At 36.4% G+C, this 24,855-nt stretch overlaps 1 protein-coding gene and 1 long non-coding RNA gene across 2 annotated transcripts; both read left to right on the top strand.

Annotated features, from left to right (window-relative positions):
• The first annotated feature begins 3,965 nt into the window (after positions 1-3,965).
• Positions 3,966-14,165, top strand: LOC139734126 (uncharacterized). Its single transcript, XR_011711138.1, has 6 exons — positions 3,966-4,212; positions 5,495-5,819; positions 6,625-6,858; positions 7,360-7,437; positions 7,944-8,228; positions 14,113-14,165. It is a non-coding gene; the product is annotated as an uncharacterized lncRNA (long non-coding RNA).
• Positions 14,166-14,243: 78 nt separating this feature from the next.
• On the top strand, positions 14,244-24,165 carry LOC139734125 (uncharacterized). The gene is made up of 7 exons (XM_071644940.1): positions 14,244-14,322; positions 14,807-15,022; positions 16,089-16,304; positions 17,849-18,064; positions 20,351-20,413; positions 21,113-21,255; positions 22,230-24,165. The coding sequence occupies exons 2-7, from the start codon at positions 14,815-14,817 to the stop codon at positions 24,033-24,035; spliced, it is 2,652 nt and encodes an 883-aa protein (XP_071501041.1). The 5' UTR covers positions 14,244-14,322; positions 14,807-14,814; the 3' UTR covers positions 24,036-24,165.
• The last annotated feature ends 690 nt before the right edge of the window (positions 24,166-24,855 follow it).

Below are 24,855 nucleotides of genomic sequence, written 5' to 3'. Positions count from 1 at the left end.
CGCCTGTAATGATTAAAAATATTAATTGATCAAAATGGGCGCTAGGTGAAAGGCGATACAATTAAGTTGTCAATCGACAAGATGTTAAACCTAGTGCGATGTACAGTAACTGAATAATTACTGTATATATATATGAATTTCCAAACATGTAAGAATGAAGCTACCAGCAAAGTGTTGCGCTGACAATGCTTTGATTCTTACCTCTGTGTGTAAGTTTATTGGGGGGGGGGGGGGGGCTTGATCCACCATAACGCCATGGTCTCTTTTCAATAGGTCGATAGTTATGGAATGCAAAATAAATTTTCTTTGTTTACGTTGATGTTTAATGAGAAGATAAGGAAACAAAATGGACATGTATGTGACTGTATTCGGTGATCCCTCGCATTTATCCCCAAGTTGAATTATCCTTCGGGTTTATGCCAGGTTTAAGTGTGTGCGTGTGTGTCACACACAAACACACTGCTATAGCTTCTGACCATCCGAGCATTGAGAATTTAGGGTTTCTGGGACAAACAGTGAACTAGGGCTTTCTATAGCTCAGTCGGTAGAGCACAGGGCTAGCATCCGGAGATATCGGGTTCGAATCCCGATGGAATTCCATTTTCTTTGCTCATTTTCCACTGTCTGTATAATACGTATAGAGCTGTAAATATGAATGAAGTGCGTTAGATCGCTCGTACGAGATTGGTTGTTTTGTTGTTGTTGTTTTTCTAAAGGAAAAAACCACTGAATTGCCATATATCTTTATGTACAGAATTTGGCTTTGTGCATTCCACCTGACATTTCCATCTGTAATAATTGCCAACAGAAGCGTAGAAACTTATAGTCAGTAGTGCTACAGCTTTTGCGCATCCAGTGGTTCAAGTACAGTGACTCTTTCTACTAAAAATCAGAGCAAACTGTCATCCTCAGCATATACTGAGTATGTTTTCTTGTTTAGAAGATGCGATGTTCACGAGAATTCTGGTTTATTCCGTAAATTAGTAAGTTAGTAAGTATCTTGTAACCAAGAAACCACAACCATCAAATATAAAAGCAGAGCACGTGTAAAAACGCCAAGAAACATTATTATATATTTCTACCCCAACCGTGTATATAGATTATAACAATTTCTCTTTCGTATTACATAAAGTTTCACAACTGTTTATGCCAGAATACAAACTTCAGGACTTAGTGCACGGCTTCTCTTTTTTTTTTGTCGGTGATGTTGGAATAATAAAGAAAAACGCAAAGCGGAATAAAGTACGCTCTTGTGAATACTGCAAACTGGCCGCGGTCTGCTCAATTCCTAAAGTATATCCATATGAATTATCTCTCTCTCTCTCTTTCTCTCTTTTCATATATATATATATATATATATATATATATATATATATATATATATCAGTGCTCCACACTAACTTTTTTGTTCGGTGGCCCGAGAGAAAAAATTTGGTGGCCCTAAAAAAAACAATAAAAAATGTTAAAAGTCCTGGTTTTTTTTTTAATGTGTCAAATATTTAAGTTTTATCATAGTAAGAATTGGAAGTTGGACATATCTACTCATAAATAAACCTCAACAAACTCGCAACACTCACTCTCAGGCACTCATTCAGTCCTTTTCATCCATCCCTTAAACAAATTTAACTGCTAATTTCCGGCGCAAAAATTTACGAATTTATTGACATTCTTAAAAAAAAAAAATTGGTGGCCCGAGGCGGGCCACCAAATTTGCCCTTTTTTGAAATTTGGTGACCCGACTTTCATTTTTTGGTGGCCCCGGGCCACCGGGCCACCGTTAGTGTCGAGCCCTGTATATATACATAGGCCTATATGTAATCAGTTTCATGTCAGTTTCATTTCAAGTCAAGCGTGCTGTGACGTCGATAAAATTGAAGGTGCAACCTGGCTAAATGTTTTGATGCATATATTAATTTGAAAAAAAAAAAACTTGTCTATCCATGTTGATATCATAGTAGTATACTGCTAAAAGGACACTTTAAATGCCGATATGCTGGGTTTGGGAAAGAAAATACCCATACGAATATGGTTTTGACGCCCCAACAGCAATTATATGTGTAGGCCTACACGCAAGACATGCACACAGTCATTATATATATATATATATATATATATATATATATATATATATATATATATACATACATACAGTAAGACCATGAAGAAAACACGTTATGTAAACTATGAGAAAACGTGTCTGAAATCACGGGCTATACTATTTATACAGCCAAATTACGGGTTAGATTACCGTTTCAGTTTCGATAGATTGTGATCATAGTTACTCATCCCTTCAAGAAGTATTTTTCCCGGACGCTGTGAAACAATGCATATACCGGAATGTTTTCATAGAAAAGAGGGGAGGGTCTTATTTACCCAGGGTAGCCTCTTCAGTGTTGCCACTGCTCTACCAGAGAGCCCTGTCATGATTATTACCCCAGCGTTGCCAGGTACCCATTTATACTCCTGGGTCGAGAGGGACGTGGTGGGTAAAACATCTTGTCCAAGGACGCAAGCACTGGGCGGGAGTCGAACTCGGGTCCTCCGATTGGGAGTCGAGAGTCTTATCCACTATGCCACAGCGCCCCCACCCACTATGCCACAGCGCCCCCACGGGGAGAATCATTGGTCAGACTTCAAAACTCATAATGTCGTTACATGGTTTGACTTTTCTTACGAACATTGTAGAAATTACTCATATCAGAGCTCACGTACTGCCCGGTCAAGTAAAAACAAAATAAATATGATAACAAAAAGTAATGTGTTTGACATAACAACAACTCAGCACTAGATTCCTTTATTATAATCAATAGCTTGAGAAGAAACCCTGTCCAGGTACAAGAGAAAACTTCTCAGTGTGACTTTCAAAGCATAATAGATACCAAAACTAGCCAAATCATTACTTTTATTCTGAATGCTGCCACTGTTTCTTACCGATCATGCCAATGTTTCATGATTAGTATTTAATTCACAAATTGCTCACATACCATCCCCCCCCCCATAACTATGGGTTTCATCTTATTGATGTCATGATTGCACTATCTTGATAATCAAATCATTATTTGCTGTTGGAAAAGGTGTAGTTTGCAAAAGACGAAGTACAGATCTTCTCCTTGTTAATACTGCCATTTTTGTTGGTCTTTTCGTCTAGAAATGTTGATGTGACCCTATCAAAAAATCGCACGTTTTATCTTCCTCGGGTCAAACACTACTTACTTCCTCTATAGGGAAATTAATTTAAGTGGTGAAAAACGAATACAATGGTGGGTATATGATTACACTCGAAAAGAATCTAAGAGGGATGATGCCACTGACAATGAGTATCTATGCAGGGACTTGTATCCGTGACTTGAAGATTATCATCATTGCGGTTTCATAATGAAACATAAGATATTTGTTTTTAAATAGATTCTAGAAATGACTGCAATTGAAGCGTCCTGTATCAAGACAGTAACAATTGTACATGCTTTTAGGCTCTAATATGGAAAATCGTTTACATTTCTTAAAAGGACGAAAATGTCGGTAGGACACTTCAATTTTGATTTTACGAAGTGATGAACGTTTGTTATTTTGCTATAATGGATGCCTCGTATTTTGTTATAATCATATAGCTTCTTGAAAAGAACTTGATTTTCTGCGTCGTTCTGAAAATTCATCCCATCAAACCTGGTCATCAAAAACAAAAAAGTAAGTCCCTTTTTCGCACGTTTTCATAATCAACACGTCTACAAATCCCCTTCTCAAAACCCCTCCCAATAATGTGTACAACAAAGTGACAAAATCACTTTTAATTGTTGTAATGCTTGGTTGGCTATAGTTTCTTTTGTTTCAGTACACTTCAATGATTTGTTATTGTACCATGTCACCTGATCCAAATTTCGAGTGTGGACACTTTAATGCGCACTGTCGTGCGCAGGGGCGCGAGCGGGAGACACAGTCTAATTATTACGTTGTATAGTCATTGATGCGACAAGTTGTAGTCTGAACAAAGACGCCATCTTGTTTAGTACAGATATTGGGTTAGAAAATTCTGCTTGAGGAGAAAGGTTGTTTATTCCACGGTAATAGATCTGCTTGTGCTTAATAATAGTAGAGTCTGACTCTGAATAGCAAACATGAAGAATGAAGTCATGGCTCTCAGTTTAAGCAAGTGGACATTAATGGCAATGGTGATAGGATTCTCGTTGCCTCCCAAAATTTCATCGGACGTGATAGGTAAGTACTTTTATATTTTCTTTGATGGTTATTTTTGAACCCCCAACAATTATCCTTAAAAAAATATACACATATACGTATTTTACCCATTTCCTTTCAGACGGAAAGCGATGACTTATTTTCCCCTTTTTAATGGTATTGGTATTAATTGCAGTGCTGACATAGGGGAAGTTTGATAATTTTTAGCTTCACGCATTATTATAGACATACAATTTCATGCGCAAATTCGGAAAATTCATCAGAGAGATAACAATGCCACCAAATGACCCGATGCTGAACAAGCGGTTGTTAAGTTCGCAGATTAATCATGTGTAAGGAGGGTTACACATTTGTCTAGATATTCTGTTCTAGTTGTTGAAAATCCGCGCAAGTTCAACGAAAGGAATCCTAATAACGGGTGCCTTTTAGGTAAACCACTTTTAAAATACCCGCTCTGAAGCATGAGTCAGACAAGAAAGATGCATGGTTTGAAAGGGAAAACAATGTTAGGTATCCATTCAACTATTTTTTGTTATTTGTTTATTTGTTATTTGCTTCTTTTTCTTTCAATATTTTCTGCCCAACATTTTCTGTATACATGTCTTTTGCTTTCAGTTTGGACGCCCACCCAGACACTCGTTGTCTGACTCTTTGTGGGCTTCCATCTCCATTTCTATTTTGTCAATTTCTTTAAAAAAAAAAAAATTATTTTTTTTGTTTTTGTTATGATTACATTCGCTGTTGTTGCTTCATACATTTTTGTTGCTGTTCTGATGCCGATTGTTACCAATATTTTCACTGATTCTTTCTCTCCCGAGGGGCCCACACTCTACAAGCTTTGTTTTTTCAGTGGGTCCCTCCGTTTTTCGCCTTATGTACGTTGATATTTCACTTTATATCAATTTACTTCAGGCATTGTACTGTGTCTTTACTGTATAAGTATACAAGTACTGTTTTACTCTGTTAAACTCACTTTGTTTTCTTGATACGATTTCTATAACTGAAGAAAGAGTGATGTATGTTATGCTATATTTTTTATTGTCGAAAAACGGAATAAACTTGAATTTCAATTTTTGAACTACGTTACATAATATCATGAGGAATGCACGTGCTTGTGAAACACTGGAAACTGCTGTCTCTCTCGAAACACCATGCTGCGTTCTATACAGAATAAATCTTCCAAAACGTATAGGCCTACCCTCTTTTGGCACGCTACTGGAAAAAAAATATGATAAATTATGTTAAATATTGAAGGTACTTATGTGTTTATATCTATTTCACTGATGTTCGCCACTGATTTCAGGTCAAACTCTCGACTGTTCGATGGGTTACACTACCCTTGCGATCCAGGCAGACAGCGTGATACGGGTAGTTGCCGACAGGTGGGAAATACAAGCACCTAAGGGTCAAAGGATGGTTCTATGGCTGCAATCTATCAACAATCAGTACATAAAGGTTACCACAGAGGATGAGATTTCTACCATTAAGAGTGAGATTGAACTTGAAAATTTCAGCATATCTCCACCTATCTTTTCACTTGGCCACAAGCTGAGACTTAGACTATATATATCCGACCCGGAGATATATATATCCCGTGAGAGTCGACATCACCGCAACGTGTTTAAAAGGTAACTTGTTCCATTCTTTATGGGTGATAAACAATCAAATTGTCATTTCTGTCATGAATAAACGTGTCATTTTGTTATTACAGGCACCATCATGATCTATACCAAATGATTTGATTTCAAATAGAACAGTGCAGTATGATGGCCGTTAACTGATGGCTACCCTGCCATGTTCATGTTCGATAGAATATTGAAGAAAAAAAAAATAAACCCAAAACATCCATTAAAAACACCTTAAACACTGATACTCGGCAGAGTGCAGAAATAAATTACTACAAAGGTTAACATGTAACTGTTGCATTCTTTATTTCTTGCATTAAAGGGACTGTACAGTACTGGTTGAAGTGAGGATTCAGCTTGTAACGTTTTGCGAGATATTTAGAAACCACTCTATGAAATCTTACAATACAATGGGTAATTCTAAGGGGATTCAAAAGATTGTTTAATGAAAATCAGTTTTTGAAATGACTAAGATATCTAAAAACAAGGTGAAATAAGGAGATCATAATAAAAGTCTTGACATGTCAATTTTATTAGGATCACTTTTTTTATCTTTGATATCTCAGCCATTTCAAGGCCAATTTTCGCCAAACAAAAGTTGAATCATTCTTAAAATTACATGCTCTTTCACAATTCATAAGAGATTTCTCATTATCTCACCAAAAAAATGTTATGAACCTGAATCCTCACCTCAACCAGTACTACAGTCCCTTTAACATTAAGTAGGATTCATGTTGTGTAACAACGTTTTCTCTTAGAGATACTACTCTCTTTTTTTAAGTATTGTTATTTTTGTGACACACTATAGATACACAACTTTTTCCTCATCTGAAACTCATCGGGGAACAGTCTCCTCTCGAGGGTGTTGTGGTTTGGCAATCTGCTACGGACAGCTTTGTTTGCAGTGATGATTTTACAGAAAACGTTGCTGATTCGATCTGTGGAGCGCTTGGTTTTCCTTCCTATCAGAAGATTTCTAGCGTCGAGTTGCATTCCTATTTAAACGCAGGAAATTGGATCAAGGCTGAAAGTTGTCCCGAACGTACGTGAAACTTTTCTCCAACTGTGTTCGATTATCTCAGGTTGCGAATCTTACAGAGGATAGTGCTGGGTGTAAATTACCTATGTTGTCATTGTGCAACTCGCAACCGTCAGTTTGAACCTTTCAAGATATATACCTTTTCTGCTGTTCGTTATTACAGACATCTTTTAAAGGGGAAAGTGTCCTGAAAATGCATTTCTTCATGATTTTGTGATCACGGGTAACAAATTCAATGTGATGAAGTATCCGGTTTGATTAGGTGAAATGAGATTAATTAGATCAAATGAGGTCATAACAATGCAAAAATAAAGACATGACGGAGATATAGTTAACGATGTTTTCCTTTATAAGCAAACGTTATACTTTATCACATTTTTTATTCTTAAATAGAGAAAATCTACAATTACAAGAAGATGTAATGGTAACTAGTGATTTTACAATGTAAATGTAGTTTTATGCTCTCCGTTTATCATTGAAATGCATTTTTAATTCGTCTCACAGATTCACGAAGTATGGTGAATTGCTCGTGGACAAGGACCGAATGTCTCTCTCGGAGAGCCGTGCACTTAAAATGCCGAGGTGAGGAAACGTGTTGAAAAGTTTAAAGATTCTTTGCGCCTTTGGTAGATAAGTCGACACAGCATCACAAAAAATAACAAAATTGCGCAGGACCCTACTTTACATGAGGACTCACATTGCTAAATTGATGAAAGTAATCAATCTTTGTTGTTTTCTTTTATCATTTCCTGAAAGAGCAATTTACCCTCCACATGATTTTAAGGTTTGGGATCATAAAACATATGGCTAATTGAGTTTTTGCAAGTTTTTCTGACTAATTGAGATTAAGAGGTTTCTTTTTTTTTTCTTGGTTTATGAATTCGGACATAATTTTTATGCCCAAAATACAAATGAGGCCTTTTTTTCTTCCATCCAAGCTTTACTAACACTGTTGCCTTTAAAATGTATGAATAAACAACTCGATTATGAAATACAATATATTCATCAAATTAGTGCACAAATTGGAAGAATATTTCATATTTCTTTATCGGGAAAATTATTCTTCATTATGGTCTTTCTCCCCTCAGTTCCTGGTTACCTTGGCTGTTACAAGAAGCTATCAAGTACGCAGATTAACACTCTAAGTCGGAGTTTCCCCAGACATGCCGTCGAGCACGACCTGGAGTGTATCTTCATGTGCCGAGGACAAAGACAGTTTGCGGACGTAGCTGTTCTACATCGAGGCGCATGCTTGTGCGTCCCATCAGAGTCATTTTCTAGCATATCCTCTTCAGAAACCAACCTTCATGAGTGGATATGTGCTGATAGAGCGGACCTGGAATTCAAATCTGCTGTGTGCTATGCGTTTAATGGTAATTTTGACTGCTTTTGCTGTAAACAATGTGTATTTTGTAGGTATATGTTTACATTTTACGTAATGGTTATAATTTTCCATCAATTTGATGAATTTAGTATTGTTCGTCAGATTAAACAAACACAATAAAAAGTATTTAGTTATGCCATTATTTTTTTGATTACATCATAAAATCGCATACGTATCGATATACATTTAAGTTCCTATTTGAACACCCTGGTTTCCATTTAATATTTGTGACCCTGCACCTCAAAACAAACAAAAAGTCGCCAGACATGAATTTTTAGTTAAAACCATATTCTGAAAGAGCAGACTTTAAGCTTTAAAATGATGTATCACTCAAATCAAATGGACTCTCCTAACCTATCTAAATATTGGAAAGAAAGCACAAACTCAGGAAAAGTGTGAACTGAGAAAAGAGGCTCTGAAGTACAGTGTCTATTCAAGCGCTTAATCTTTACCAAACCGTGCTGGCTGTGCGATGAATGGGACAAAAAACAGGCAGTAAACCACCAGAGTAACAACAATGAAGGGATTATCAGATTAAACTGAAATTAAGCATGCCTCATTACCACATTTTGTCCATAATCAATCCCAACTTTCAAAGCAGTAGCACTATCCTTTCAAAAGTTATTAGAGTTGAAAGTGAAGAGTGTGGACAAGGTTTTTCAGAAATGAAAAAGGGATTCTAAAGACACACCTAATCACACTATTCTACCAAAAATGTTCGAGATAAACTGCAAAAAAAAACACACACACACACTTTCCTGCCCGTTTTATGATACCAAATTTTAGCATAATGTAAAAGAAGACCCGCTCTTTCAGAAAATATGAAAAAGTCAAGTTCGGCTAGGTTGACCCATTTCACTTATTTTCAGTCCTCACGCAAAATCAGTGTGTGCGACTTTATGTTCGTTTTGAGGTGCACGGTCACATTTGTACTGTAGTTTTTTCACTGATACGTGTGTTAGTTGGTGCATGGTTAAAAGTCTCACATTCAATAGCCAATACAGATGTTGCAAGAAATGTACCTTCACTCCCCTTTACCCCCCCCCCCCCCCCCCATACTGGAAAGTCTCACTGAACTTCAACTGGGCAAGTGTCACGGTCTTTTAGTTCTCTTTGTGTACGTGTTTTAAAACACAACACCCTTATACTGAGTGGTCCGGCTATCCCCTGGTGATCTGTTGTAATTGAGTAATTATTGCAACTGTGACCAAGATGGGTCTAATTGTATCGAACTTTGTATTGTATATTGAAACCCCACACACATTTGCACTTTGTACACACACCTGCACAATAGTATGCACTTGCAAAATGCACATTAACACCTATGCAGTTGTTGTCTTTCAAATCTCCGGTAATTTACATTTCTGTATTACAAAATGGCGTCAGAGGTGAATACTCCCGATATTCTTGCTGACGTTATGCCTATGCGCGACAGTAAATATTACACACCCCTTGAATTCAATGATACTATACCGTATAGTCCAGATAATATTTCACTTCTTCATATAAACTCTAGGAATTTGAATAAAAATTTTGAATATTTGAATATTTTCTGTTATTGGAATAAGTGAAACTTGGTTACATCAAAACTCCCCAGATATCTTTAATTTAGAAAATTATAAAATAGTTAGGGCTGATCGTCAAGGAAAAAGGGGTGGCGGTGTTGCGTTTTACATTGCACAAAGTTTACAGTTTAAAATCCGTTCTGAAATCACATTAAGATATGCAGAAACGTTATTCACTGAAATTGATAACTCAATTTCTAAAAATGTTATTATAGGTTTAATTTATCGACCCCCTGATCTGAACTGTGAATTATTTTGTGATGAATTGGATTTATATTTCCATAAGATAGGTAATGAAAGTGAACATGTTCTTATTTTTGGTGATTTCAACATTAATTTTTCCCCCACGTCTGATAACAATAATTCCCCTAGTATGCATTTAATGTGCTCATATGGTTTTGTGTCGATTATCAATTAACCCACCAGGATAAATCCGCACTCATCAACTCAGATTGATAATATTTTTTCGAATGTATATGTGACACTGCACCTCAAAACAAACAAAAAGTCGCCAGACATGAATTTTCAGTTAAGACCATATTCTGAAAGAGCAGACTTTAAGCTTTAAAATGATATATAACTCAAACCAAATGGACTCTCCTAACCTATCTAAATATTGGAAAGAAAGCACCTACTCGGGAAAAGTGTGAACTGAGAAATGAGGCTCTGAAGTACAGTGTCTATTCAAGCGCTTAATCTTTACCAAACCGTGCTGGCTGTGCGATGAATGGGACAAAAAAACAGGAAGTAAACCACCAGAGTAACAACAATGAAGGGATTATCAGATTAAAGCAAAATTGAGCATGCCTCATTAACACATTCTCTCCATAACTAATGCCAACTTTCAAAGCAGTAGCACTATCCTTTCAAAAGTTATTAGAGTTGAAAGCGAAGAGTGTGGACAAGGTTTTTCAGAAATGAAAAAGGGATTCTAAAGATGCACCTAATCACACTATTCTACCAAAAATGTTCGAGATAAACTGCTAAAAAAACACACTTTCCTGCCCGTTTTATGATACCAAATTTTAGCATAATGTAAAAGAAGACCCGCTCTTTCAGAAAATATGAAAAAGTCAAGTTCGGCTAGGTTGACCCATTTCACTTATTTTCTGTCCTCACGCAAAACAAGTGTGTGCGACTTTATGTTCGTTTTGAGGTGCACCGTCACATATAATAGTATAATTAGGGGGGGTATATTATGTTCTGAAGTTTCTGATCATTTACCAATATTCTCAATTTGTGAATGTAAATTGAGTCGTAACAAATTACGTGATGAAATATGGTATTATAAAGAATCAAAACGTAATGTACAATTGCTGAAACAGAATTGATTTTTAGAGGAATGGACAGATATTTATAGTATTAATAATGTTAATTTGGTATATAAGCGTTTTAATCATAAATTGTTGTATTATTATGAAAATAATATTCCTTTATGTAGAATAAAAAATAACCGAAGTAAACCAAGAAATCCTTGGATTACAAAAGGTATTTTGAAATCCATAAGCACTCGTGATTCTTTCTATAAGTTACATATTCGTAACCCAACTGAATTTAATTTGAATATGCATAAAGTTTATCGAAATAGATTGACAAAATTGATTCGTTTATCCCGTAGATTAGTTTTTCTGATAGAATGAAAAAGGTCTCTTCGAATATCAATGCAACATGGAAAATCATCAAAGAGGTCCTAGGTGAAAAGCCTGATTCTCCGCCAACGGATGATATCACATTAAACGGCATGAACATAAATGATCTCAAAACGTATGCAAACTCATTTAACTCATTTTTCGTTAACATCGGTCCGGAACTTACTACTAAAATTAGCAATACTTCTGCTCATTTTACAGTATATCTTTTTGACCAAAATCAAGAGTCTATTTATTTCAACCCAACAAGTCCCAGTGAAATTATTGATATCACCAAATCTTTAAATAGTTCCAAATCTTGTGATTTTGATAAAATAAGTATGACGCTTTTGAAATAAATAGTTTATCCACTCGCAGAACCGTTAAGCCATATATTTAATCTTTCTTTATCACAAGGTATTTTTCCAAATCTGCTGAAAATAGCTAAAGTCAATCCTACTCATAAAAAAGATGATCCTCATGGAATTAGCAATTATCGTCCCATTTCTTTGTTGCCTAGTATATTCAAAATTTTAGAAAAATGGTTCATAATAGACTTCTTAAATCTATCAATAAGTATGATTTACTTATTTCCAATCAATATGGTTTCAGAAAGAATTATTCCACTGATTTAGAATTGACACAAATTTATGATAACATTACGAGTGCTTTTGCAAATAAAGAACATGTTGCAGGTATATTTTGTGATCTGAGTAAGGCATTCGACACTCTTGACCATTCTATTTTACTCTCCAAACTTAGTCATTATGGTATTCGGGGACAAGCACTTTTATGGTTTAAAGATTAACTAATAGAAGACATTATGTTACTTTGAATGGTTGTGAATCTGATCCCCTTTTAATTAAATATGGTGTTTCTCAAGGCTCAATTCTGGGCCCACTATTATTATTCCTTCTTTATGTCAATGATATCATTAATACATCCTCTCTTCTCTCTTTTGTTTTATTTGCTGATGATCCCAACATATTTTATTCTCATAAAGATCTTAAGATTTTAAATGATCCTTTAAATATTGAAATTAGTAAAGTATCAAATTGGTTTTAGTCTAATAAACTTTCTTTGAATATAAAAAAATACTAATTTCTTTTATTTTAAACTTCATTCTCATAATGTATATACGCTGATACATATTAACATTGATGACATCCCATTAGAAAAGAAAACAAATTCAAAATTTCTGGGAGTATATATAGATGAAAGTTTGACTTGGAATGAGCATTTGCATTATGTTACAACGTGTATTTCTAAAAATATAGGGATTATTTCCAAGCTGAAGTTCTTTCTTCCTCGTTAAACTTTATTTCTATGATATTATTCCTTAATTCTCCCACATATAAGTTATTGCAATGTTGTATGGGGAACTTGCGGCTCTACCAAAATAAATTCTATTTTGAAATTACAAAAGAAAGTTATACGTATTTGTACAGGATCGCATTTTCTGGCTCATACTGATTCTTTGTTTCATGAACTTAAAACATTGAAGGTTTTTGATTTGAATAAGCATTGTATTCAAGTAGCAGTAATTATGTTTAAATGCATACATGATCAACTTCCATCATCGTTTAATAACATGTTTAGGTTTAGTACTTCTGTCCATTCGTACCGTACTCGTATATGTAGAAATTTCCATTTTTTGAATCCCAAATTACTAGTGACACATAATTCTTAAAGACATTCGGGTCCGGACATTTGGAATAATCTCCCGGACAATATAAAGTCCTGCTCAAGTATTCATTCTTTGAAAGCTTCACTAAAACGATCTTTTATACAATCATATTCTTCAAACCAATCAAGATAACAAATATTTATGGTAAATGATTGTCATTTTTTTAGTCAATCTCTATTTTCTTCCTTCAACTGCATCTTGCACTCACACCTGCAACTGAACTGCACCCACCTGATCACTTTCCTCCAAGAGAGTTGTGTCGTTGGATAGTCATTTTATGAAGCCTCCATCCATTTCAAGCTTAATCGCATACGATGGTGGTCTTTTGCATTCAATGATCTCTGTTGTTTACTGAAAAATACTGTATATCTTATTTTATGTTTCTGTGTATCTACATTGCTCAATGCAATCACCTATGTGTATCTATTTGTGTACTGTTATCGATTTATTTCACTGCACTTGCTATTCTTTGTCTTTGTACTTTTTGAAATTTGTATTCAAATTGTATTTGATTGAACGCAGAAATAAAAACAAACAAACAAACAACAAACAAGTGAAAGGATTAAGTAACAGATATCAATCATTAAAATCATATCGATCTATCTTTCTCTCTTTATTTCGGGGGGGGGGGGGCGTAAGAGTGTTTTCTAATATTTCAGGACTGTTGTATTTTGAACTAAATGTCTTGCTTCCAAATTAGATTCCTTCATGTTTTTGTCGCTTTTTACATTAATGTACACTTACCGCGTTTACCTTCACTTTTCTATACTGCCTTCCATGGCTTTGTTTTGAATTAGTACACATCAACATTCCGTCTGAAGAGCTGCCCATCCTTAGCACTAAACGTTAATTCATGCAGGAACTTTATCTGGCTACGTGTGATATGAACATCGGTAATCAAATTGATAGCTTGCGTAATGGTGATTCAAAATATGTTTTTGTGCCTCATAACTTCATACAAATTTTGCTCATTTCTGGTTGCCTATAATGTAGTTTCCTATGGCTTTTGTGACCAACTTGACGTTGTCCAGCACGGACAATGGGACTCCAACGTCACGTGGTTTGGTTCCATTGTAAACCTGACCTGTGAGGATGGTTACGTCTTAAATGGTAACGCCACACTACAGTGTGTGAGACTACCTGGACGGTCGACGTACTTCCCTGTTTGGAACTCGTCGGTACCATGTTGCCAAGAAGTGGAGGGTACGTCTCCTCCCCCACCCAGTCTCATATTCAATTTCGTTTGAATTGCACTCACTGAACACATGATGCTCTAGTTTTGAATTCAAACCTTGCACAGCTCAGGGACAATAGGTAAGTGTGAGTATATGTCAATATCCAACTCTACACAAACTCTCCTCGAATGGAATTATTAACACAAAAAACACTCAGGGATAGGAAAGTATTGTACAAATATACTAGTAGATATGAGGGATGAAATCTTTAGTTATACGTCTAATTCGTGGGGGCATGTAAATTTGCTTTGCGCTCTTTGAACAATTTGGAAGTGCTATCTATTATAACGAGTATAATGAAAGAAAAACAGAACCTTTAAAGTGGTTTCATATTCCTTGTAAGTGTTACTTTGTTAGGGCAAGCATTGGCAGCGACTGACACCATCCTTTTATCTCCCTCTCTTTCTCTCTCTCTCCCTCTCTCCCTCTCTCCTTTACCTCTTGCATATCAGCCTCTGGGATGTTTTGCGATTTCCCTGGTAATATTTCTAACGGAAGATGGAACTCTACTGAGACGTCACTTGGCTCCTCAATATCTCTTACTTGCGATGATAGTTACGTCATCAATGGCAGTGTCACTTTGCAATGCATACGTTCTTCCGACAGCAATCTACCTGTGTGGAATGCATCCCTCCCAACCTGTCAGAGTGTAGAATCAATGTCCTGGGGTACTTTATTTTTCTTTTTATCTGAGCTTTATCTGAGCTTTTTATCAGGACTATGAAACCTAAACGGCAAACACAGCATTCACCATGATTGCCAAAAAGGCAGTGTTTCGCTCATTTGCACCCCACAGTTTTTGCGACTTGGATCATGACAACAACAAAAATAATTTTATTTAATGTTTTTGTTGTTAAGATTACAATGATTTGATCAAACAAACGAGGCAACAGAATTAAAGGCTGTAGCTGAATATTAACGGCCCATGCAGTTCAGGTAAGGTAACAGTCATTCAGAGAAAACAAAGTGTTTATCAAAGTGACGTACTACGACTATTTAAAATCCTAAAGTTAAATTTTCATGCATGAACTACAACGGTAATTCTTTAAAACTTTGACACAACCGATGTGTTGGCTCAGTGAGTAGAGCGGCTGCCCTCACAATCGGGAGGTCGTGGGTTCAAACCCCGGCCGCGTCATACCAAAAGACGTTAAAAGATGGGAGTTGCTGCTACCTTGTTTGCCGTTCAACAGTTGAAAAGGTTAGAGCAACGTCAATCTGGCGCTGCTCAGTGGCTGCCGGGCCCACGATCAATTGGGCAAAATGAATTTCCATTCTTGGACAATAAAATTTGGAGTTTATATCCAAAACAATTATTATTATTATCATAAAAAACTTAATCTTTTTACTGGTTTAAACACTGATGATCTGCTTTAGTTCTAATTCCTAAGTCATATTTGCCTCATATTGTAATATCTCTATATACAGTATGATATTGAATGAGCCTGCCCCGAGTTGTATCTCCAACGTAATAACAGGTCCCCATGCACATAACTAATGACCTTCCCAAACTGATAAAAGTTTTCTGCATTAGTCTCGTCTAGTTTTTAATCCTGATATTCCACGAACCCCTCCTCCCTCCCCCATCTAAGAATAAGGATTATAAATTCACACTTTATGGAGAAGAAAAGCATGACATAATAAAGAATTGTTTACTCATGTTTCCATATGACTGACGATCCCCATTATTGTATACAGTTGTACTGTCTTTTTACAACCATTCTATATTGGCAGGTAACAGGCTAAAATGTGGTTACCCCGGTAACGTTTCACACGGAAAATGGGGTTCGAACATCACACAACTTGGATCCACGGTAACACTGGATTGTGATGATGGTTACGTCGTCAATGGAAGCGCAACGTTGCTGTGTGTGGCGTCATCCAACGATAATCCATTGACATACACACCAGTTTGGAACGCATCAACCCCGTCTTGCCAAGAAGTCGATCGTAAATGTTCAATCTGATAGGCCTTCATCTTTGAAGCTAATCTAAACATGTCACACAATGCGGAGTAGGATGAAAAATTAACATCCATCATATTCTGTTTTGTTGAGTTCCTTAAATGAGCACGAATAATACCTTCCCGAATAAAGACGGTTTGAAAAGCTTACTAGACGAGCAATCTCAAAGCAGTTGTGTATAATTCACAGTGTGTCTTCTTAAAGCCACTGTCGCTGATACCGAGGGATTTCAACCAAGTTCATCAAAGCTGAGTCCAAGATTTAAAAGCAGCAAATTCTACTGACTTCAATATATAAGGCATGGACAAGTAATAGAGTCCCTCTGATGTTGTCCATTGTTTTGTATACAAAACGAGGAACGACCAATAATAGTATGGCATTTTTCCTCACATATTCAAATATATTAATGGTCATGCATTTTTTTCCAGCAAAGTGAGAGAGAAAGAAAGAAATATCGACGCCCACTCACGAAAGGGGGTATTTTATATCGGTGAACATTTTACCATTGAACAGTTTACTTTATTTGAGGATTTTATACGTCTCCCATATTGAATCACCACTATCCACTGAATGTAGGAGTTTGTTAATGTGAGCACTTAGATGCAAGGAAATAAAGTAACACTTGTTTATTACTCAGCATGCTCAATCATATTCGGATTTGGATTATCAATGACAATAAGGTTTGTAGTAGGAAGGCTTTTTGTCTTACTTTTAAAATACGAAAAAGAAACAAATTTAATGTTTATATGAATTTTGATTTGATTTGAATTGATTTGATTTGATTTGATTTCTGAATTTCTTTTTCATACATAAATGTAATACAAAATCAATTGAACGAACTAATTGAGCAAAGTATAATTTGGATCTGACAGTTAAAACAGATATATGATTAATCAAAATATGCAACATTTTTCTAACGCGATGCAAAACGAAAACAAGGAGGCATCATTTCACGCATATATGCAAACTTAGGATCCCGTGTATCTGCGTTCAAAAAACATATTAAGCAACTCTGGATATAACAGAAAGACAGGAGACCATCATCGTAAACAAACGCTTGACGTGAATAATGGCCCCAAAAGTGAATGTCTAAACGAAACGACATACTATGAATATAATATTCAAATCATCATTCACTGAGTAGCGACAAAGATTATGATTAATACATGGAGAGAAGGTTGGCCTGAATGAATAATGTTGCTCTCTATTCACTGCCCATCGGGGCACATTTAAAAAACCAAGACAAACGCAGGCCTGCAATAATACATGTATAGAATTGCCTGGCAACAATATGTGCATGCTTACATTGACATCAGTGAAAGAGATGTAGGCCCCTACACAATTCGTTATGGGGATCCGAGTCGGGTCAACCTACAGTGTTGCATGATATCCCCACGCCACCGGCTATTCCCTACCGGCTATTACGGATACACACATTTTGCAGTAAGATAAATGAAGCAGTATGTAGCAAATGCGAATCCTTGTCACCCTACAGCTTACTAACACATTGTTCATATTCCGTCCGTCCAGGCAACGTATCGAACTGTGGTAATCCTGGTAATGTATCGCACGGAACATGGGGTATTAACACCACGCTGCTTGGATCCACTGTAACACTAAATTGTGACGAAGGTTATGTCCCCAACGGTAGTGCTACGTTGCTCTGTGTGACGTCACCAGGCGGTAGTCGATCGACACACGCACTAGTCTGGAACGCGTCAACCCCATCTTGTATAGCAGTTGAAGGTAAATGCTCAATCCTTGCCTCTATCTAATACTAATCAACAAACGAATGGCATTTTCTGTATGTAATTCTACACACTTTTTTGTCTTTTTGCATCCTTATTTTTTTTTTTTTTTTAAGCGAGCAGGAATACATTACCTACCTAAAAAAGAATGCCGGGACCTGTCGTAAAGTCGGCTATCACAGGAAGACCAATCACACTGAAACATTTATCATTTCATAGGTTTGATTTTATCTAATGCCATTCATTATTTTGATTCATCCCTTTTTTCACTGTAGAATTGCACTATAAGCGGCTAAGATTTCAAGGATTTCCAGCTTTAGTTGGATTTCTTCTGTTTCTGTAAACGACATTCGAATGATATCGTGGGTTTTTTTTTTTTTTTTGGTATTTTCACTTAAATCGCGTTAACATAACTTGCTGGTGACTAAAGCTTTGACACCGAATATAATTTTTAACACCGAATTTTAGATGAAACATTTGGTTCTTATTGGACTTCAGGAACAGAGAGTGCATTATTGTTCGGGAACACATAAGAACCATATCGAAGATTGCTATTCTTACCTCGTTTGCCATTTATAATGCCCGCAACGAACCCTCTTGGACAAAACCGGCATATCTCCAGCCTGCAACGGAAGATTCTTGGTGTTTCTAACTAGTTCTATGTACACACACATACATAAACACCCATAAAGTAATACACACACCCACACTCACACACAAACACACACACATCCACACACACATGCACATACACCACGCACACTCATCTTTCACACTCACACATGATTATGAACACACAGAACGCATACACATACACACACGAACGGGCTCATGTACGGACCTATATATGCAGGCCTTTATATTCATGTTTCTTTTTGGCGAGTATTGTAGATTGATCATTACAGGTCAATGATATTGATTATCATCGATAATATGTACCCCTCATCTGTCTTGCACATTCTGCGCTCCATATCAGTATATTATTCTGTCATGACTGTGTTTTATATCTGTAATGAATAACGAATGGATTTTGTTTTGTATAGGTAGTGTGAAAAGATCTTAAATTCTGATGAATTGTTTTTGGTATAAATTGTCAGAGATAATCAATTAGTTAAGTGTTGTTTTGTTTTATGTATTGTATTTGGGGAAGTTTTCAGAACTGGATCTTTTTTTCTGATTTTTGGTACTTCGTATTAAGAATTTACAGGGGTTTCTTCAGGCACTTTTACAGTGCATGACCCAGCTCCTCCATAAGGCTCAAAGAATTGTTTCTACATATATTTTAGTAACAAGTAGAAGGAAGGCGCACTTTTTCCTGTAAAACTGAACATATTTATTTATAATGATATTCCCCTGTTAAATATGCCAAATAGAAATAACAAAACAGAGGCAAAAGTTTAAGAGGGTTGAAATGAGATTGCCAAGGTTAAGAATTGATGAACTGCTATGGCATCTTAGACTTATCATTCTCTTCCTTATCGCCACTATCATAATTATCATCAACATCATCGTCACCATCATAATCATCATCACTATCATCTCTATCAATATTGTCATCATCATCATAATCATCATCATCATTATCATCACCATCATCATCGCCATCATTATGAATTATACCAGTGAGGTGGGAGGAATATGATTATGTATATCATATGTTTATATATCCATACAGTCATTATTTACGGGCTGGTTTTGTCCATTTTGATTTCCCCCTTTGTATTGTTGAATATGTGTATCTATAGGATTTATATCTTTGCATATGTATTTATCATTATGTATAATTTGTCGTTTTTTCTGTAACAATGGATGTGAAATAATTATATCATTTTATTGGGCGTATTTAATGTAATTTATTGGTAATGAATTTCGCGAATGAGTTATTTTTGTGTGTTTCTTAGGTTAAATATATGCTGATATAAGTTCATTTTTTTTGTGAGTTTTTTTTTTCGTCTTGAAACAGCTGTTCATGTATCATGTTCGTGTGTAAATGTACTTGTATACATGTATATATTTGTGTAACTGTCAATAACCATTATTGCGGTGTGATGGACTGGGTCCACTGTATTTTTTTTCCTTGTACGTACCTGCCTGTGGGCAGGTAGTATCCTAGGATTATTTAACACATGCTTTAATCTGCAATGGAAATAAAGTATGCTATACAAAAAAAAAAAAGAATGAGTGTCACATTGCGTTGCCAACAAACACGCAATAAAGGGAGGGGGTAACATATAAAGTTATTTCTTCCTTACCTAAGACCCTGCTGTTTACTTGCAATCAACAGGTGCAAGCCAGCCTTCACAGGGAATTACGCGAATGCGAATGATAACTGTAACATCATCTGCAGGTGAGTAGACAGCCACATTGCTTTTTTTGTATTAATCGTTGCTTTTCCTTTAGGGAGGAAATCCACTGCACCCCAAAAATAAATAGATTCTGAAAGAAGGAGAAAAAAACATACAGAACGTTTCAAAAATGGAAAAAATCGGATAAGAAATAAGGGAGATATAACATTTTGAAATTTCACATTTCTTCAGATAATATTTCTCAACCAGTCCTTATGAACACTGAAATGAGCGAGTTGATGTCATGCCCTCACAATTTTTCATATAGGCCTACGTTATATATGAAATTCGGAAATATTGTTATTTCAAGGTGATACAAGTAAAAGCGTATAGCCGTATCAAAATATTGTAGACTTAACATTGATTTTTTCCTTTATTTTCGGTGGTTTTAAGGTAAAAAAAGCCTTAGACTGTGTAAGACTTTCCTATTACATCAAGTTTTTAAAAGGAAATCATATGCATCATTCTCTTACATCTACAGTTTTCTTTCGGCCATCCACTGTGCTCATAGGTGGACAAGTTAGTGAGCATAATAATTCGAACGTTCGGTATCATGTATACATCATGACTGTTCTACAAAATGTTTATTCGTTTTTGTGCATGATTCTGTATTCTAAGAGTCTTCATCCTGTGTTGGAAAATGACATATACTGACACATAAGTCAAGTCGTTTATAACTAAATATGTCATCTATATTGCAGGATGGGATGGATCTATGAGGAGAGAATGGTACATACGAAAGGCAACTATTACGGGCTCAGTTGTCGTAGGACTTCTTCTTTTCGCACTGATTGGTACTAGTATTCTTCGAAAGTTCATCAAGAAACGTAGCACCAATATTCGAGTAAGAAATGACCCTATTTGAATTGAAATTGAAATCAAAATTTAAGCAGCCACCAACGCGAAGTACATGGCAAAATACATATAATGAGGAAATCAGGACAAAGTGTATAAGTGTGATACAAAGTGTATGTATGTACAACATATGAACGCGGAAACTTCAAAGTGCAACGCAAGAAAACTGCAAAGAGTACAGCTATAAAGAACTTCTAATATGCAAGAATGATACATACCGTGATTATGACGTCGATTCACAGTATTTGTATGGCGCTATACATCTGTTTGATAAAAAAAAAATCAAGGACACAGACTCATCCAAGTAACTACATGCAATTGAACATCTGGTGAAACTGTGAGTCTTGAGTAATGCTCGAGAAATGATGGAGAGAGTTCTAAAAGGGAGGAGTAATAGAGGACAAAACCAAGTTTCCACAATATATATACAGAAACCAAGTTCATGCTGTAATTACTTACAGTTTATTTTGACACAAAAATTGTCAAGCGATTCGTCCTTTCTCAAGTGTTCTTGACCTTGGTTTCTCTATAATTATACATAGCATAAATCTTGAGTATACATCTCTTATATATGTATATATATATATATATATATGTATACATGTATATATATATATATATATATATATGTACATTATGTGTGTGTGTGTGTGTCTGTGTCTGTGTGTATGGATTTTATACTCACATATTGTTGATGTTGTTTTTTTTTATAAACCTAGTGATCTGTTTTGCTCATACCTCATTCCCAGTTCCATTAAGGGAATAGAGAACGTTTCAAGTATGTCAAGGATTCCTAAATGTTGCGAGATTTACCTTGTTAAAATAGTTTTGTCATTTAAGCCGATCTGGTTTTAAGAGTAGGGCAAGTGTGAAACTCGTGTCTAAGGAAAATAGTTCCCGCAGAAGTTTTGTGGATAATCTCCTACGTTGAAATTTTATTATTTTCTTGTTCATTTTTTTCAGTATCACTATGCTGTGGCAAAAGTGAGCAGGCAGAAAGATACTTCAATTTCTTCGAGCAGTAGTTCGCTGTCTCACCAGGATGTCAGGATAAAGGATAGTCAGGAAAAAGAGCTGTACGTAGGCATGTCAGGTACCATGAAAAAGAAATATGAGGTGGACGTCAAGCTTCCTCGGTCTACAAAGAACGGTGAAGATAACAATGCATTAGATGGAGATGATTACCTGCTTCCCAGTGTCAACTTGACTAAAGTCAAGACGTGTCAACCTCAGGCAAGTCGTAAGGAGACAGACGCTGATGGCAATGGAAATAGAAGGTCCTTAACGTCCGACCAGTCCGCGAGCATCCTAGAAACGCATCACCCCGACTACATGAATATCGTTAATACTGAAAAACGCGGACAAAGGAGACAAAGAGAAATGTCCGAGGTAGATAAAGCTGGCTATCCAGATGTCGAGACAAAGTCCGGCGAAACTGCTCCCTACCAGCCCACAACAATCCAGGAACCGCAAGATCACCATGATTTCGCGGATATCCGTAGAAATGAAAAACGCGACCCTCTTGCGAAAGACCTGAATGATCCTTTATGTTCTCTATCAATATACTCAGGCAAACCAATAGAAATATCCGAGTTGGATGAAAATGGCTATCTTGTTCCTGAAGCAAATCCCAACAGCACTACTCTCGACCAATCAACAGCCAACCAAGAAGCGCAGGATAATCCCGAGTATGCAAATATTCGAAGAAATGAAAAACAAGACCCTCTTGCGACACCTCTCAATGATCCATTATTATATTCTCCATCCATTCACCCTGACAAACCAATAGAGATGCCCGATTTGGATGAAAATGGTTGTCTTGTTCTTGAAGCAATTCCTAACGAAACTACTCTCGACCTATTAACAGCCAATCAAGAAACGCAGGATCATTCCAAGTATGCGAATATCCGTACTAATAAAAAACGAAACTCTCTTTCGACTCCTCTGAATGATCCATTATATTCTGCATCCATTTACCCTGACAAACCGAGAGAAATGCCCGAGTTGGATGAAAAAGGCTATCTTGGTCTTGAAGTAAATCCTAACGAAACTACTCCCGACCAATTAACAGCTAATCAAGAAACGCAGGATCATTCCGAGTATGCGAATATCCGTACTAATAAAAAACGCAACTCTCTTGCGACTCCTCTGAATGATCCATTATATTCTGCATCCATTTACCCTGACAAACCGAGAGAAATGCCCGAGCTGCATGAAAAAGGCTATCTTGTTCTTGAAGCAAATCCCGACGAAATTACTCCCGACCAATCAACAACCAAACAAGAAACGCAGGATAATCCCGAGTACGCGAATATTCGAAGAAATGAAAAATTTGACTGTCTTGCGACTCCTCAGAATGATCCCTTATATTCTACATCCATTTACTATGACAAACTAAGAGTAACACCCGAGCTGGATGAAAAAGGCTATCTTGTTCTTGAAACAAATCATGACGGAGCTACTCTCGACCTATCACCAGCCAAACAAGAAATGCAGGAATATCCCGAGTATGCGAATATTCGAGGAAATGAAAAACGTGACTATCTTGCAACTCCTTTAAATGATCTATTATATTCTGCATCCATTTACCCTGAAAAACCAAGAGAAATGCCCGAATTAGATGAAAATGGCTATCTTGTTCTTGAAGCAAATCCCGACGAAACTCCTCCCGACCAATCAACAGCCAACCGAGAAAAGCAGGATCATCCCGAGTATGCAAATATCAGGAGAAATAAAAAACGCGGGGCTCTTGCAAACTCCTCTGAATGATCCATTATATTTTGCATCCATTTACCTTGACAAACCAAATGACATGCCCGAGTTGGAAGAAAAAGGCTATCTCGTTCCTAAAGCAAATCCCTACGGAACTACTCCCGAAAAATCAACAGCCAACCAAGAAACGCAGGAATATCCGAGTATGCAAATATTCGAAAAAAAAAATGGAAAATGCAACCGTCTTGCAACCTCTCTGAACGATCCATTATATTCTGCATCCATTTACCCTGACAAACAAAGAAAAATGCCCGAGTTGGATGAATAAATGTATCTTGTTCTTGAAGCAAATCCAGACGGAGCTACTCCGACCAATCAACAGCCAACCAAGAAATGAAGAAATATCCCGAGTATGCGAATATTCGAGGAAATGAAAAACGTGACTATCTTGCAACTCCTTTAAATGATCTATTATATTCTGCAAATCCCGACGAAACTCCTCCCGACCAATCAACAGCCAACCGAGAAAAGCAGGATCATCCCGAGTATGCAAATATCAGGAGAAATAAAAAACGCGGGGCTCTTGCAAACTCCTCTGAATGATCCATTATATTTTGCATCCATTTACCTTGACAAACCAAGAAAAATGCCCGAGTTAGATGAATGAATTTATCTTGTTCTTCAAGCAAATCCAGACGGAGCTACTCCGACCAATCAACAGCCAACCAAGAAATGAAGAAATATCCCGAGTATGCGAATATTCGAGGAAATGAAAAACGTGACTATCTTGCAACCCCTTTAAATGATCTATTATATTCTGCATCCATTTACCCTGACAAACCAAGAGAAATGCCCGAATTAGATGAAAATGGCTATC

Source organism: Diadema antillarum, unplaced genomic scaffold, assembly GCF_040938485.1.
Source record: "Diadema antillarum isolate AM-2024a unplaced genomic scaffold, OU_Dant_1.0 seq00000512_RagTag, whole genome shotgun sequence".
In the NCBI taxonomy this organism is placed as follows: domain Eukaryota; kingdom Metazoa; phylum Echinodermata; class Echinoidea; order Diadematoida; family Diadematidae; genus Diadema; species Diadema antillarum.
Note: the sequence above shows the minus strand (reverse complement) of the source record. Positions and strands in the feature narration are given on the sequence as shown.